The sequence below is a fragment of the Barbus barbus genome (assembly GCF_936440315.1).
Source record: "Barbus barbus genome assembly, chromosome: 49".
Classification (NCBI taxonomy): Eukaryota; Metazoa; Chordata; class Actinopteri; order Cypriniformes; family Cyprinidae; genus Barbus; species Barbus barbus.
In genome coordinates, this window is record NC_136727.1 from 4,925,204 (window position 1) to 4,943,427 (window position 18,224).

General features: G+C 38.1%; 1 protein-coding gene across 1 annotated transcript; it reads left to right on the forward strand.

The window, feature by feature from the left end:
- The first annotated feature begins 8,932 nt into the window (after window positions 1-8,932).
- On the forward strand, window positions 8,933-17,297 carry LOC306867286 (hyaluronidase-2-like). The gene is made up of 4 exons (XM_079412883.1): window positions 8,933-9,174; window positions 9,893-10,880; window positions 13,549-13,638; window positions 15,913-17,297. Exons 2-4 carry the CDS (start codon window positions 9,900-9,902, stop codon window positions 16,297-16,299), a joined length of 1,458 nt encoding a protein of 485 aa, XP_079269009.1. The 5' UTR covers window positions 8,933-9,174; window positions 9,893-9,899; the 3' UTR covers window positions 16,300-17,297.
- Window positions 17,298-18,224: the final 927 nt, after the last annotated feature.

The following is an 18,224-nucleotide window of genomic DNA, read 5'->3' on the forward strand; positions in this document are numbered from 1 at the left end:
AATACTTATGTTTTTTTCCCCAATGATCAGTTTAATTAAGTTCATCCACAACAGCCAATAGGACAAATTCAAATACTTAAAGCTAATTTATCTCTCTGCCAGTAGACTGTCTTTTCCTCCTGCAGCCTGTTTTTCCCAGCTGTCCTCTACTTGAACCCTATTGTTCTTTCCACAGGACTGAACTCAACCTTTGCCTGGTTTCCTTAATAATGTTCCATCCACAAACAAAAGAGCTTACTATCTTCTGCTATAGGAAACTTTTATCATTACCAAGACTGTTTTCCAGCAATGCAAATCTCTGAACTGAACAAAGGCACTGGCAGAAACTCAGGAAAATCTTTTGGACCTGAGGGAAGCCAAATTTATAGGATTATTGCTAAATCAAGCCTTGTTGCTTGAAGAGATTTGAACAAGCCGCTAACACTAAAGTCACATACAAACTTCAAACCAAGGACGATAATATCTTAAGTTTTAATAATCATGTATGACAGTGAGGAAAGGTACAACTATTACAATAACAACAGAGGAACAACATTGTTGTAATCACTTTAAAAACTATTTATTTTCGAGCTGATGAATGTGAAAACACTGACAGCTAATCAGAATCCATCGGTAGATGACAAAACTCACTGCAGAACACAAGATCCAGGGGGCGGGATTGGATCTAGATCCAACTCCTCCCACCTTACATACACCTAAACCTACCCGTCTCCACCCCCTAATCCCTAAACCCACCCACCTCCACCCCTAAACCTACCCATCTCCACCCCCTGATCCCTAAACCCACCCATCCCCACCCCTAAACCTACCCGTCTCCACCCCCTGATCCCTAAACCCACCCATCCTCACCCCTAAACCTACCCGTCTCCACCCCCTAATCCCTAAACCCACCCATCTCCACCCCTAAACCTACCCGTCTCCACCCCCTAATCCCTAAACCCACCCATCTCCACCCCTAAACCTACCCGTCTCCACCCCCTAATCCCTAAACCCACCCATCTCCACCCCTAAACCTACCCGTCTCCACCCCCTAATCCCTAAACCTACCCATCTCCACCCCTAAACCTACCCGTCTCCACCCCCTGATCCCTAAACTCACCCATCTCCACCCCTAAACCTACCCGTCTCCACCCCCTAATCCCTAAACCTACCCATCTCCACCCCTAAACCTACCCGTCTCCAGCCCCTGATCCCTAAACCCACCCATCCCCACCCCTAAACCTGACAATCTCCACCCCCTAGATGTGGATCCAACCCCGCCCCTTGGATCTTTCTGCAGTGAGGGGCCACTTGCTTAATCTCTTGCCTTGATAAAGTAGACTTTATCTGGCTCCTCTCCTTTCTAGCGCTGCGGTCGTTGTCTTCGTCCTGAAGCATGAATGTAAGCAAAGACTACAGAAAGTCATACGATTTTTGAATGAACCGCTCTTTTTAAATCTTCCCGGTCTTCTTCAGTTGTTATGACATCTGCTTTGAGCATTATAATGCACTTGATTAGTTTCCTCTATAATAAGTAAATCCACTTCACCAGCTAATTACTCTACAACAGAAATGCTATAGAGCTACTGCAAAAACGGTTCAAAGACAAAATTGTAAAGATGGCTGCGCATTTGTTTCTCTTCGGTCTATAGCCTAGTTTGGTGTAAAGAGGCCTTAAGTATTAAACTTAGTGGTGTAAGTGTTTTACACCGTTTGTGCTACACACATTAATGATTTATCACATCATTTTGGCTTGTTGTAAGTGACTTAGAGGATAAAATGAGTGAATAATTCCCATCATAGAGACTTTGGGTGGTATTTACTGACTCCGGCCAGAACTATCACTAGCCACTATCAACCACTCAGAACAAGTTACCGCATAAGTTGTGCTAATAACCACTTAAGAACGTTTTAGCAAGCAAATAACCTGATTAGAATTTTTCTTGAGCAAATATTTCTTCCCGAAAATGTAAACATTTTTATGACATTGATTATCACTCCTGAAGGAATCTACATTCCATGTCCATGATTCCATGGAACCATGGTTTCAGACCCACCCATAGTCCTAATTGGTGACGTTTATTCCCACTTGGTGTTCTGAAGATTAGCTGTGATTTCTTTAGAGACACCAAAAATGAGCTGTGATGGCTTTTAGCTGCTGTGCCTGGAGCCTCATAATCTCTATCATATGAGTTACTCAAACTACTTCAGTGCAGTTGAAACAATTTCATATCCCAAATCTGCAATCAAAACTCCCACGTACGAACTGACTCAGAATTACATCCATCTCAGCTGTGCGGCTGCATTTAGCATTAGAAGAGAGTATCTACCAGTGGTTTACAGATTAAATTTGCACTGTTTCATACCAATGTTATAGTTCACAACACTTGTATGTTATACAAAATGTTTGGAATTGAAACAGAATTTCAGTTTTTGCCCTTTTCTGTGCAGATTTAGCAGAGAATTGGATTGAAACGTGGTAAAATGTGTTAAATGAAGCTGAGAGTACTACACTTTTACTGGTAGGTGAAAACATCATTAATTTACAGTATAGCCTACACTGTGGAGTATGCCTACCGGTTCTGATGAGAAAATGCAAGTATTTTATGAATTGCATACAAATTTGTACAATATGATTCATAGGAAAATATACAATTTGTAATAAAAAGCAAGCATGAAGATGCACCCATTAACCCAACCCTCAATGGGGCGTAAGCAATTTGCCAAAATTCGCTAGTATGCTAGTATTTCATTCGGATTACTAGACATCTCTTGCTGAATTACACTTGTAACAAAGCAATGCCACGTTACAACAGTGTAGTACACTAATATTTTAAGTCTACATCTTTGCATACTGCTTTTGTTTTAGGACATAAAAATGGTCTACGTGCTTGTTTTGTCCTCGGAAAGGTTATTAACTTTTATCTCATTGTTTAATTGGACTACTATAAATAAAGACATTTTCACACAAAATTAAATTTAACATTTAAATTAATTAAAAAATATATTTATTTCTAAAATTAAACCTTGGCCCATGTTCACAACAGCATACTACCAGACTATTTCTCCATTATATAGTATGTGTTGTTGCATACTACTATTTGAAACTTTGCAATGCATATTGCATACTATTTAGAATAATATTAAGCAGTATACATTATATATTATGCTAATACTATATTCTTTTAAAAATTGGATGTTTGAAATGGTTACCATTATATATCACACACCAGTGTCACTTTAGAATCACTGAGATGCTGTTATAGGTTTTATTAATAGTTTGAATTAGTTATATTTTTCCATTTTCATTTTCATTTTTGTTGAAGTTTTAGTCATCTTTAAATGTCTATATACAATACCCAATGTCCCAATACTTTTGGCAAGTCATTGGTGTTTTGTGATGAGTTTTTGGCTCAAGGTCTGCATTTAAAGTCACACCTGGGTCCTGTTCCATTAAACGAGTTTACCAAATAAACCAGGCTTATTTCAGTTAGTCTGACTTATTTTGAACCAAATCAACTGACAATAAGTCAGACTAACTGAAATAAACCTAGCTTATTTGGAAAACTTGTTTAATGGAACAGATGCAGACCAGTCTAGTTCTTTCACACTGACTCAATCAATCATTTCTTTTTGAGCCTTGCCTTATAAACAGAAGCACTGTCATGTAACAATAGAAAAGGGTTCTGTCCAAACTGTTGCTATAAAATTAGAAGCACACAATTCCCTAGAATATCATTATATGCTTAAACATTAAGGCCCGGTTTCACAGACAGGGCTTAGACTAAACCAGGATTAGGCTATAGTTCAATTAAGACATTTAAGCAATTTTTATTAACTTGCCTTATAAAAATCATTACTGGTATGCATCTTGAGACAAAACAAAGGCACTGACATGTTTTAAGATCAGTCAGTGCAAGTTTATTTCAATTGAAACAGCTCAGAATTACATTTTAGTCTGGGACTAGTCTTAAGCCTTGTCTGTGAAACCGGGGGTAAGATTTGTAATTATAGAAATTACTAAAGTGGTCAAACCTGTTCATTAGAAGGGGGTGTCAATACTTTTGGCAATATAGTGTAGTTACATTAATTTTATTTCAGTTATAGTTATTTTAGCACATCAAGAAATGTTGCTTTGTCAACTAGCTAAAATAAAATGTATTTCAAAATATTTTATTTTATGTTTAATTAATGTTTATTTTAGTTCAATCAACAAAAATGTTTTTTTAATGGTTTAGTTATCCATAATAACCCTGCACACTGTTTCAGATATTATTTTTAATCGTTTGCAGAATGCAATACTCTAGTATTTAATTCGGAACACAGCTGTTGAGAGTGTGTGCAGGGCTGATCCATCACCGCGAACTGGTCCACTACTTAATCGTTTTCAGATGATTCTCAATAATTGAAACCTCAGGCTCATTAGGCAGCGTTCATGTATCTCAAATATTTAGCCATGTGAGCAGGAATGTTCCAAACTCTCAGTTGTGAAGTAAATGTTCCTCAAGCCTATAAATTTTGCATTATGGCAAGTTTGTAACATAGAAAATAAACATCCCTCAAATGTCTCTTTTTTCATAATGGGATTGTTTAGAAAAATTCACGCAGCCCTTTTCAATGATGTGTCCTTGGCTACCGTGAACGTTCTCCCAGCATTGACGCACAGCAGCCTGATTCTTGCTATGCCAGGCGTCCATGTCCTGCTGGTGGTAGTGACCTTCGTTCCCCTCCGAACAGTGACTGTCCTGAACAACAGAGTCATGGGCCCCCGGAGAGGAACAGGGGAAAATATGTGTACTCATCCCGTTCACTGACACAGGAACCAACTCAGTGAAAGTGTGTATGACTATAAAGGAGGAGTTCACCCAGAAATTCATTCTTAGGCCATCCAAGATGTAGATGAGTTTGTTTATTCATCAGAACAGATTTGGAGAAATGTAGCATTACATCACTTGCTCACCTATGGATCCTCTGCAGTGAATGGGTGCCGTCAGAATGAGAGTCCAAACAGCTGATAAAAACAGCACAGTAATCCACACAAATCCAGTCCATCAATAACCATCCTGTGAAGCAAAAAGCTGCGTGTATATAAAAAACAAATCCATCATTAAGTGTTTATGTTCTCATACTTGGCTTGGGTTTATTTTAGTTAAGTTGACTGAGCAGTTATTTAGCCGAGTGTTCAGCTGCTCTTCTCCATACTAAAATAGGACAATAAATATTTGGAATGAATAAATATAAATTGCAATATATATTACAATATATACATTTTTTATAATATTAATTTGTTCACTATTCCTTTAAGGAACTAAAAAAGACCAATGCTTTTTATGTCAGTTTCTGTCAGAACAGCATTATAATCAGATTTCAGTGTTTTCCTATCCATTTTTCCATAAAGCTCCATGTTATTGCTGAGCTCAAGGTTTTTAAGGATTCAGTCTCTCTTGTTTTTTACTTACAGGTCTCTCTGTTCTTTGCTTTCTCTGCAAACCCCCCCGAAAGCCGCTCCTGAGTCAGCAGAGAAGAGGAAACAAGAGAAAGGGATGGAGAGCAGTTCAGCTGTGTTTATACTGGCTTCGTCAAATATGATGATCGCGTCGCTCAGATATAGGAGGTCAGTTATCAATCTTCTGATTAACCAAGACAGAGCTGATTGATTTTTACTCAGGGATTCATCACTCTAAACAAACCTTTCAGACTCCACTGACGTCACTGTTTAAACCACGAGCCAACATTTGTTTTGGAGTTTTTGTGCTATGGACATTAATTAAAATTCTAATTGTGTGGCTTGTCAGTTTTTTTTCTTTTCTTAACTCTGAATCTTCTCAGCAGATTTTTACTGACCTGGGCACCTGGGTAATTACTATTGAATTGGCTGGACTTAGCCTGTGATAAATTCATTGAACACTGGTAAATATGATTGCACTTTGAAGCCATTTATTTTATACAGTATAGATACAATAGTGGTCTTGGACATATAATATACTGACACCTACTGGTGTGGATGCGTGAAGTTTTTGCTTTAATAATTCATATGATTGTCATATAATAATTATAACATCATATGAAATCTATGAGGGACCGACCCGTTTCATGTAAAAGTTTTTCTTTAAATTTATCATATACTTTTATCTCTCATTTTAGTATAATTTCTATAATATTACTATTCATTTTAATATTTTCCATTTTCGATTTAAAGTTTTAGCTGTTTTGTTGTTTTAATAATTTAAAAAAATATATATTTGATTAATTTTTATTTCAGTTTTAGTCATTTTAGTTAGAATTTGAACATTAAGGAACAAACACCTGTCAAAGTCAGATGGAGAGTTTTTACTTCACGTAATTTGACATTAGTGGTGAAAATCACTCGCAGCTGTACCATCTGTCCTCTGTTTATAAGAGGCTGTAAGGCTCTTAAAGTCCTTTATTAGTACAAGATGCGTTTTAGTATTGAGGTATTCCGCCTGGAGCGGGGACTTGTCCAGAATGTCTACCTCCTGCTGCGGACAGAAGCAAACATACACACTGCATTCGTCATTTGAGGGAGAAATGCACTCGTACTACTCACCAAAGCATATTTTCAATTCTAGATGAAGTATCGAAATGATCTTGATTCCAGTTGTGACGTTTTCATGACATCTGCCCTTCAAAGGCATCATCAAAGGTGACCCCTTTGGCCTGCAGCTGTGGGTGGTTTTCCTTCTGTCCGCCCCCTTCCACTTTTCCATTAATGTAGACCTCAGACCTCCTATAGCAGTGACCGCAGCATGTCATTACACCCATCTTCACTGTAACACATGGAAACGAGGTCTTTCCTGGAGGCCTTTATGTTCTGTAGGTGTCCTATAGGGATTCATAGTTTGAGCCTGAATGAGCTTTTGTTCTTGAAACATTAGCAAACATTAGCAACCGTAAAGAGCAAGTGGCTTAATCGGTTACTCGTGGTGAAATGTGTTTGCATGCAGGGGCTTACAGTGTGGATGTGACAAACTTAGTACCTCATAATATCTCACCACAAGAAAGACAGGGGATGTTGTGCAACATTTTCGCTTTCGCGGATTCCAACTTCAACTTCATAAAATTCTTCAAAGAAGGGTGATCAGGTATTACAGGAATCCCTCTTATTGCCACACTTCATGTCAGTGAGGTCAGGGGTCTGAGGTGGCAGAGACAACATTGTATCAGTGAAAAATGAAAATCACATTTCCATCAATTAATGCTTTTTTTTTTGTATTACAGGAAAAGTTCACCCAAAATGAAAATTTGCTCACCCTCAAGCCATTTCAAATGTAGGTGACTGAATCCATGGTCCTTGGTGATTCATAAAATGGAAGTGAAGGGGTTCCATCACTTTGAGAGTCAAAAAAAAAAATCAGGTACACAACACTCCACTTTTTTTGGAAATAGGCTCATTTTACAACTCCCCTAGATTTAAACAGTTGAGTTTTACCGTTTTTGAATCCATTCAGCCGATCTCTGGGTCTGGCGGTAGCACTTTCAGCTTAGCTTAGCATAGATCATTAAATCTTTAAATAGGAAAATTATCGAAACACTTTTTGGTCATTTTTGAGCGAGATGCAATGATCTATGCTAAGCTAAGCTAAAAGTGCTACCGCCAGACCCGGAGATCGGCTGAATGGATTCAAAAACGGTAAAACTCAACTGTTTAAATCTAGGGGAGTTGTAAAATGAGCCTATTTCCAAAAAAAGTGGAGTGTTCCTTTAAAACAATTTCAGGGATAACAGTGCATCTGTGTGGTTTCATTCACAAATACGTCATTAGTTTCAGGTCAGTCAGCACTAGGGTGACCAGACGTCCCGAAAAATTCGGGACAGTCCCGAAATCTAAGCTGCTGTCCCGAATCCCGAATCCCGCTCTAATTGTCCCGAAAATTATACTGAAGCAAAATCTTAAATAGTTATTGTCTGATAAAACATAAAAAACTGTCCGTGGAGCGAGGTTGAGTCATCCTGCAGCCTGGCAACCAGCCCCCGCCGGCTGGTCATTGGCTGCAGCATCTTGTTTTTTTTTTTTTTTTTGGTTCATTAACTTCAGTTTGAAGTATAAAAATAGCCTAACATTACTTCTATATTATATAAAATTATATGTATATGTAGGCTACTTATATTAATAAAAACATGATTGGTTCAGTCACTTTCGTTTGAAATTCATTATCTTTATTATTCATTATTCATTACCCCCCCCCCCCCGTCCCGAATTTCAACCAATCTCATCTGGTCACCCTAGTCAGCACACAGGATGGTCCCAATGCCACAGGAAACTGCTCTTCCCTGCAGTCAGCTGACTTCCTGTCTGTCAAAGGTTGATGCCAGTTCCACTAACACTATATTGTATGGTAATATATTTCAAACAGTACCATGGTATTACCATGATTCCTGTTCAGAAACATGGTATTAACGTGATACATGTCTTTAAAAAAACATGATAGGCTACTGTAATGGTACCGCGTTCAAAAACAACAGTAATATTAGGCTACCTCAGTACTTTTTGCTTGTTAGTCTTTAGTCATGCTGTAGTTTTACCCTTATAACGTGGAAAATTATAAGCAGAGCAAAGGAAGGAAAAGGCAGAAAGAGAATTTAATTCTCCGAATGATTTCGGAATGATATGTTTATAATGGCTTTAGACTCCTGCAGGTCTCTCAGCTCGGTTCAGTAGAAACGCGCTTCTTCATTACCAGCGGAGAAATTCGGACTAAACCAACTCGCCATGTAAGGGGGAGGGGGGGGGTATATTTAAGAGAACTACTCTGCTTTTACACCCACAAGCAACGACTTCAGCACTTTATATAGATTTAATCCGTGATATTATATCGTATTACATCGAGTGGTCTCAAAATTTAACTTAACAGAATAGCAAATTGCGTCTTATATACAAACTGGCACCCCTCTATCCACAACTACATTTATCAATCTGAGGGCCGAAATCCGCACACATTCAATCACGCTGATCCAGATGAGCTAGCTGGGGCACCAGCGCTAGTCACTGAACGCGAACGGGGCGTTTCAAAGACGAGGAAACAATGATAATAGATTGGTTTGAAATAGCGATTGGGAATTTATAGTTATGAGGTGTTGGCATCCGCTGGATGGATGGGGTGGAGGCTACGTGGTAGTTTATGAGTGATCGGACCGGTGTGCTGGACGGGTTCAGTCTGATCTAACGTTATACAGGTCTGTGTTTCCTCTTAACAGATTACAGTTAGTTTGTGTAACTGTTTCTAGAATGTGAAGCGGAAGTGGTTTTGTTGCATACAACACTAAACGATGATCCGAAACGTATGTTTGAAACAAAGTTTAAACGCTCTGTGGAATGTTCAAAATATGAGTGCTTATTGTTTGTTTTCATTTGTTCTATTTCGAATGCCAGAACTGCGTTCTAATAATTCTAAGGGCATGGGTTCGATTCCCAGCGATCACATGTACTGTAAAATCTATTTTAGAAGCATTTGACAAAAGTTTGGTCAATGCCTGAATGTAAATGTTCTCATTTATTTGTGCAAGCATGTTGATAATACAATGAATTAATGATGACTATTTTAATTCTTGCAGAGGATGTCATTTTGCAAGTGGTTGTTTGTATTAATAGTCATTTATTTCCTTCCTTTTAAAAGTTCCTTCCAGACTTTTTACTTTTAAACTTGTAACTCAGCTGGTAGAGCATGGTTTTAACAAAGCCAAGGTCCTAGGTTCGATTCCCATGAAATGTGTTCTTTAAATATACAGTGAATCTTTATCATGAAATTGTGCAAAATTCATGATTGTATTTGTTCTAATATATGTATAATGTACCAATGAACCAACTGCACATGAAACAATGTTTTAGCATGCTATAGAACACTCTAAATGAGTTTCAAATTGTATTAATTGTAGTGGTTTGCTGTATTCTTAGGTCTGAAATGAAAAACATCACAGGTCTCTTTGGGGCGACCCGACCTCAGTGGGTCTCCTGGCTCCGACTCTTGTTTTTGATGCTCTTTTGGATCTGTTTAAAAGCACAGCAGTTAAAAAACACTAGATGGCCGCTGTATTCTGGCAAGCCGTTGCTTTTGGCCTGGAACGCCCCAACAGAAGACTGTCGACCTCGACATGATGTCACCTTCCAGTTGGATCAGTTCCAAATAGTGGCGTCACCAAACGAGGGCTTCACCAAGCAAAATCTCACCATCTTCTATCACGACCGTTTGGGTTTGTACCCGTATTTTCTGCCAAACGGCACTCCAGTCAACGGTGGCCTACCGCAGGTCGCCAGTCTCACGCAACACCTAGAGCAGATGCCGGAAGGGCTCAAGAAATACATCAAGGAACCGACAGTGAAAGGTCTCGCTGTGATCGATTGGGAAGAGTGGCGGCCCCTCTGGATACGTAACTGGGGCACTAAAGACATTTACCGCAATAATTCGCGACGGTTAGTCGAGAAGAAAAACCCAACTTGGCCTCAAGATCAGGTGGCCAAAGTGGCCCAGCAAGAGTTTGAGCTTTCTGCACGTAAGTTCATGTTGGAGACGCTTCGATCGGCCAAGAGTTTACGGCCCCATCAGCTTTGGGGTTTCTACCTCTTTCCTGATTGTTACAATCACAATTACAAAAATAAGAGCTACACGGGACACTGTCCAGACGTGGAGGTGAAAAGGAACAACGAACTGCAGTGGCTGTGGACTGAGAGTACAGCTCTGTATCCTTCTATATACATGGGAAAAATGCTGAAGGACCAACTGACTGGACGCCAGTTCGTACGGAACCGAGTCAAGGAGGGCATGAGATTGGCGTCTGTTGGGAATGGGTCAGCCAGACCTGTGTTTATTTACACGCGACCCACTTACCAAAACAATCCCCCAGCTTCTAACGGCAACCCTCTTGAACTCCTGCTGCTAACAGAGGTGAGATTTTCGTAAGATGATGCTTGGTGTTTGATTTTCCTCAAAAATAGTGTAAACCAGTGTGGGGGCGCTTATTTGTTGAAGTTGACCTGAACCATAAGTTGTTGTGCACAACATATTGTTATCCTGTTAGTTATCGGGCAATACTAGAGTTATATTGATATTGGATATTTAATTGTTGCTTATGGATATTTGCTTTATTTTTACATTTAAATGACCTTTTACTTCATCTAATGCTCACTGAAAGTTAATCTTTTCTAAAAAAAATATTAATTTAATAATGCTGGTGAATGTAATATTTAGCAGATCTCCGAATAAATATCCATTTTTGTCCTTTATACCATAAATTATAAATGTGCGGACTAAACTTGTGGTATTTAAAATAATGGATTTTAATTTTCAGTACATTTATTTTATTTAAGATAAATAGTTTAGAATTGTAATAATTGGTTATTTATCGGTTGTGGTCCGTAACTTGAAAATGATTATCGGCCAGAATATAAGTATCTGCCGAAAATGTATTACATGAATATACCATACGTGACCCTGGACCACAAAACCAGTAGCACAGGTATATTTGTAGCAATAGCCAACAATACATTGCGTGGGCCAAAATTATCGATTTTTCTTTTTATTGGGTATTAAGTAAAGATCGTGTTCCATGAAGATATTTTGTACATTACCTACAGTAAAAATATCAAAACTTAATTTTTGTTTAGTAATATGCATTGCTAATAACTTCATTTGGACAACTTTAAAGGCGATTTTGTCAGTATTTAGATTTGTTTGCATCCTCAGATTCCAGATTTTCCAATAGTTGCATCTCAGTCAAATATTGTCCTATCCTAACAAACCATACATTAATGGAAAGCTTATTTGTTCAGCTTATTTATAAATCTCAATTTAAAAAAATTTACCCTTATGACTGGTTTTGTGGTCCAGGGTCACGTATGAAATCTATCATCCCTTTTTTTTTTTTTTTTTTTTTTTTTTATGGTTTTTAAAATTAAAGTAAAGTTGTAAAAGTTTAAAAAGTGAAACCAAAATTTTTTTTAATACAGGTTTAAGCTTATGAGAATGATTTATGAACAATATTTTATATAAAATATATTTTATGAAACATGTTGAACTCTAAACCTGCTAGAAAATCAAAGCCATAAAGTTGTGTTCCAAATTTGAGGTTGATATCTCAAAAAATTAGCTTTCAGTAAGATTTTGTTTGGGTGCAGCACCAAATGTTCCCCATTAGATGCCAGCAAAACTCTGCTGGTGCACACAATGGTTGGATTTGTGATTTACAGTAGAGTTTTTCTTTCTCAAATATTACAAGAACACCCTTTTTTTTTTTAACGACACATACAAACCACACTCTGACATCCATACCAATACACCCACACAATTATAGCTGCATTATTTATCCAATTGGCTCCATAATACGAAGAAGCAAAAAACAGGAATAAAGCGAGTATTTGCTTTATAGGCCAAACCTGAAATAATGGCACCATCTGGTAAAAAATTGCATTTTGAAGCCTTGCCAACAGAATGAAAGCCTATTAACAAAAATTGTATCATTTTACAGTTAAACTGCACTGCGATTAAAAATGGCAATGGGGACATTTTTGTCCTTAAGGGCCTGAGTGGAACTATTTTTTTGTACCTAGTGCAAAATAAATGTATTAAAGGAAATGAGGGTGGAATATTAAATTTCCAATAAAAATACACACCTGAGCCAAAATTTATGCAGTTAGCATTAACACAGGCTAAATTATCAAAAACAAAACTAAAATGGACAAAAATGTCATACGGTTGCACAAGGGTTCAATTATAAATGTTTTAAAATATATAGTACACACAGGACTTGTAACCTGAAGGTCGTGGGTTAGAGTCTCGGGCCGGCAGGGATTGTAGGTGGGGTGAGTGAATGTCCAGCGCTCTCTCCACCCTCAATACCACGACTGAGGTGCCCTTGAGCAAGGCACCGAACCCCCAACTGCTCCCCGGCCGCCGCAGCATTGGCTGCCCACTGCTCCGGGTGTGTGTTCACTACTGTGTGTACACTTGGATGGGTTAAATGCAGAGCACTAATTCCGAGTATGGGCCACACACCCCTTTCCTAATTAATAATTCTTATTTTTATTACAATAATAAAAAACAAACCAACAAACTTTGCCCAAGTAAAATATGGCAGACATAATGTAAATGTAATGACAGACATAAAGTAGTTTTCTTGTGATTTGATACATAGTATGTCTGTTATGGAGAAGTCAGTAATTCATTTATCACACAGAAAAGTTTGGATTGTCGCAGGAATTGACATCAGTGTCTGAGGAACGAGAGGTGAAGCAGTTCAACAAAAGCCAAAGATTGAATGTGTGATTGTCACTAATGTGATGAAAAGGCTGAAGACGAAGTGTGTGGTCAAGAAAGAGAAGAATGAAGTCTTAGTCGTTCATCACCGATGTCACAAATAAACAAACGGCAGAATGACTAACAAATGCGCACACAAGACAAACTATTCACAAACACTCACAAGAAGCTCAGTGTTTGGTGAGGCAATTATTTGTGAGTTCAGTGACGCATGAAGCGTTATCTAAAACACCTGTTAGCTTCCTGATGGGATCCTCACATTAGTGCTGTGCTGAACTGATGATTCTCTCTCTGTGTGCAGACGGATCTGGTGTCGACCATCGGTGAGAGCGTGGCGTTGGGTGTAGCAGGCGTCATCCTCTGGGGCGACTCCAACTACGCCAGCAGTCAGGTAAGTTTGTGCCCAAATCAAAGCGCCGACTCGCTGTCTTTACATTAATTGAGGGGTCGAGCGATGTTGGTTTTTTGTATTGGCAGATGGTGAATAAATATTTATTCTACATAAGTAATGGGTCATGTACAATGAGTCTGTTATAATGACAAAATAAACCCTGACAGGGTGATCAGGACTTTAACATGTGGAGGGGTCTTTTATGATCATAATAGGGTTTATGGATGCACAATATTTCAATACTATATTGGGTATCTGACAATATTATTTTATTTTAATGTATTGCATATTAATTTCCCCTATGAATTTTACTTAAAGATTACGTTTGTCATCATCTAATGTTCATTTATTCATTTAAAAAACTTAACAGTATTTTATACAACATTTCTTTCATCATTTGTCAGGCATTGCTCTTATTGTTTATAGAGAGAGTGAACAAAACAGCTGTATTAAATATTTTGTTTGTTTATTTGTAATTTTATATATATATCACAGTTTTTTATTTATATAAATGTATAGTTATTGAATATTATATTACAATTTTTATGAATCTTAAAATGAAAATGTGTTGAAAATAATAATATCATAATAATATTAAAATATTAATTTGCATGTATAATACAGTGTGTGTGTGTGTGTGTGTGTGTGTGGGGGGGGGGGGGGGGGGGGGTATTTGATCCCCTGCTGATTTTGTACGTTTGCCCACTGACAAAGAAATGATCGGTCTATAATTTTAATGGTAGGTTTATTTTAAAAGTGAGAGACAGAATAGCAACAAAAAATCCAGAAAAACGCATTTCAAAAAAGTTTGAAATTGATTTGCATTTTAATAAGTCAAATAAGTATTTGATCCCCTATCAGTCAGCAAGATTTCTGGCTCCCAGGTGTCTTTTATACAGGTAACGAGCTGAAATTAGGAGCACTCTCTTAAAGGGAGTCTCAGTTTGTTACCTGTATAAAAGACACCTGTCCACAGAAGCATTCAATCAATCAGATTCCAAACTCTCCACCATGACCAAGACCAAGGAGTTGTCCAAGGATGTCAGGGACAAGATTGTTGACCTACACAAGGCTGGAATGGGCTACAAGACCATCGCCAAGCAGCTTGGTGAGAAGGTGACAACAGTTGGTGCGATTATTAGCAAATGGAAGAAACACAAAATAACTGTCAATCTCCCTCGGACTGGGGTTCCATGCAAGATCCACCTCGTGGAGTTTCAATGATCATCAGAACGGTGAGGAATCAGCCCAGAACTACACGGGAGGATCTTGTCAATGATCTCAAGGCAGCTGGGACCATAGTCACCAAGAAAACAATTGGTAACACAACGCCGTGAAGAAATCCTGCAGTGCCCGCAAGGTCCCCCTGCTCAAGAAAGCACATGTACAGGCCCGTCTCAAGTTTGCCAATGTTTCAGAGGAGAACTGGGTGAAAGTGTTGTGGTCAGATGAGACCAAAATCGAGCTCTTTGGCATCAACTCAACTCGCTGTGTTTGGAGGAGGAGGAATGCTGCCTATGACCCCAAGAACACCATCCCCACCGTCAAACATGGAGGTGGAAACATTATGCTTTGGGGTGTTTTTCTGCTAAGGGGACAGGACAACTGCACCGCATTAAAGGACGATGGATGGGACCATGTACCGTCAGGGCCAGGGCATTGAAGCCAACCAGAGCATTGAAAATGAGTCGTGGATGGGTATTCCAGCATGACAATGACCCAAAACACACAGCCAAGGCAACAAAGGAGTGGCTCAAGAAGAAGCACATTAAGGTCCTGGAGTGGCCTATCCAGTCTCCAGACCTTAATCCCATAGAAAATCTGTGGATGGAGCTGAAGGTTCGAGTTGCCAAACATCAGCCTCAAAACCTCAATGACTTGGAGAGGATCTGCAAAGAGGAGTGGGACAAAATCCCTCCTGAGATGTGTGCAAACCTGGTGGCCAACTACAAGAAACATCTGACCTCTGTGATTGCCAACAAGGGTTTTTGCCACCAAGTAAGAAGTCATGTTTTGCGAAGGGGTCAAATACTTATTTGACTCATTAAAATGCAAATCAATTTATAACTTTTTTGAAATGCATTTTTCTGGATTTTTTTGTTATTTTGTCTCTCACTGTTCAAATAAACCTACCATTAAAATTATAGACTGATCATTTCTTTGTCAGTGGGCAAACGTACAAAATCAGCAGGGGATCAAATACTTTTTTCCCCACTGTATGTAATACACACAATAAGTCGTATTTGATTAATTCTTTAATCTCGTATCTTCCAGGCGGCTTGTTTCAGTCTTAACGAATACCTGCGAGGGCCGTTGGGTCGCTACCTACTTAACGTGACGTCGGCCGCCGAGCAGTGCAGCAAAAACCTCTGCAGATTTCGTGGCCGCTGCCTTCGCAAACAGCCCGACACGGACACGTACCTGCATCTCAGCCCGAACACCCACAGCATCGAGCGGCAGGGAAACACACTGAAGGTCTTGGGCCAGATGGGAGAAGAAGAGCTGAGCCGCATGCGCGATGAGTTTCAGTGTCAATGCTATAATGGCTACGTCGGCGACGACTGCAGCCAGAGGGATGCTGGGAATAGAGCCGCGCTCGTCTGGACAACGTTTTTGCAGGTTTTGCTGCTGCCGCTGCTCTTGATGGGGTTCCTGCACTGAGGAGTTTGGTGGAAGCGGTTTGAGGTTGATACGCCGGGCTTTCTCGTCAAGAGATGCGCAACGTCAATGGCAGGAAGGCCTTTTGTTCGCTAGAATTTGAACAGAAATGGAGAATTTGAATGTGTGCGCTAACTCTGTGGACTGTATTTACAGCACAGCAGCTGTTCAGTGTGTTTTGTTCGAGTGCATCGCCCCCTGCTGCATGGGAGGATGAACTGCGACAGGTGAAATTGCGATTTTTGGCTAAGTTTGTGTATATGCGATTGAAATTTTATCTTGTCTGTGTGCATTTTTTTATAAAAAGTAATTGATGTGGTGGCTTCTGCTGTCATCCGAGGCATTTTTTATTTCTTTGCTGCCTTTATACCTGCGTAAAACCAGTTGTGACCTTATTTCTGCTGTGTCACATGACCAGCTCCTTAAAGGGACACATTTTGTTACTTGCAATGCTGCTGCCTCATTAAAGCCTCACTTAGATTGAAACCTATCTCCTGTATCACATTTCACTCCAAAATTCAAAGAAATTAGAAATTATTTTGCATGTGGAAAATGGAGCCAGTTGTAGGATCATTTTAATTTTTTAGCATTGTTTTTCATTTATTTTCATGACAGTTGGGCATTTTCCTCCCAGAAATTCTCATAATACATTTTTTAAAAATTATTCTCATAGTTATGCATTTGTTTTCTTATAGTAAAAAGAAAATCATAATGATTTGTAAATTAAGTAATATTAAAGGCAATGCAACAAGGTATAAAATTGAAATTTATTATAAATTATTATCTTCATATTAAATCGGTAATATTAAAATATGCTTGAAACTTTTTTTTCATGACACATTGTTCTCCAACATTAAAAGAAATTAAATTACATTTACAAAAGAAATTACTTGAGGAAAATGAAGCCTGTTTTAATTACACTCCCAGAAATTATCGTAATGTATTTTTTTAATTCTCATTTTTCTCAATGTGCTTCTCATTATAGTAAATCGTTTAATTACAATAAAAAAGAAAACCAAAATGATTTAAATGAAATCATAACACAACAATATAAAATTACATTTTAAATTATTATATTTTATTATACTATAAATGTTTAAATTAATCATTCTAACATTTAAAGTAGAATTTTGAATTTGTCTTTACAGTAATAAGAATAATTATCTAAATGGTCCTATAATTAGGTTTCTATATACAAAAACACAAGTTTTGTCAATCATTTCTTTTAATTTAGGGTGAAATATGATTTGTTGACAGTTTTCTTAGACCACTGCTGGATAGTGAGGAATTTTTGAAAGTCTTGTAACTTCTTCTGCCAAAAACATGAATGTAAATGTCAAATCAGTGAACTGCGGTTCAAACACGCGAATATGCCTTTTCATTTTTCTGCCTAGGTTGCACAAATCTGTTTTGAGGCACGATTTCCCCCCGAACTTTGCATTTCTGCTCTTTATTTGTGTGGGATAAACTGGAAAGGCTTTATTTGTGTTTCATTTGAGTTTGTGTCATTACGGCAAAAAAACACACCATCATAGATTGGTTTTGTTTTCCTGTATTTCTTCTCATTGTAGTTCACCTAAAAAAGAAACTTCTGTCATTTATGAACTTATTTTCAAACCTGTCTGACTGCTTTCTTGTCTGGACAACAAAGCAAATAATTATATAAATTTCTTTTTAATTGTCTCTTTAATTGATTGTGTTGAAGCTTCATTTTTATTTTCATACAATAGAATTTTGATACCAAATTCTGCTTGTTTTGTCTGGATTGATATGTTAACGTGAGTTATACAGGATCGATCGCTTTCTGGTTGAATTTTATCATGTGTTTGGTGACTCTGTCAAGTGAATTGTGCTGAATGTGTTCGTTTTATATTTTTACAATAAATTTCATATTTAAAAGCAACCTCTTGCTTGTAATTTTGTAGTTT

Coding starts and splice junctions, on each gene's coding strand:
- LOC306867286 (XM_079412883.1), top strand. CDS start 9,900: ATGAAAAACATCACAGGTCTCTTTGGGGCGACCCGACCTCAGTGGGTC. Junction 10,881..13,548: donor AACTCCTGCTGCTAACAGAG/GTGAGATTTTCG, acceptor CTCTGTGTGCAG/ACGGATCTGGTGTCGACCAT. Junction 13,639..15,912: donor CCAACTACGCCAGCAGTCAG/GTAAGTTTGTGC, acceptor CGTATCTTCCAG/GCGGCTTGTTTCAGTCTTAA.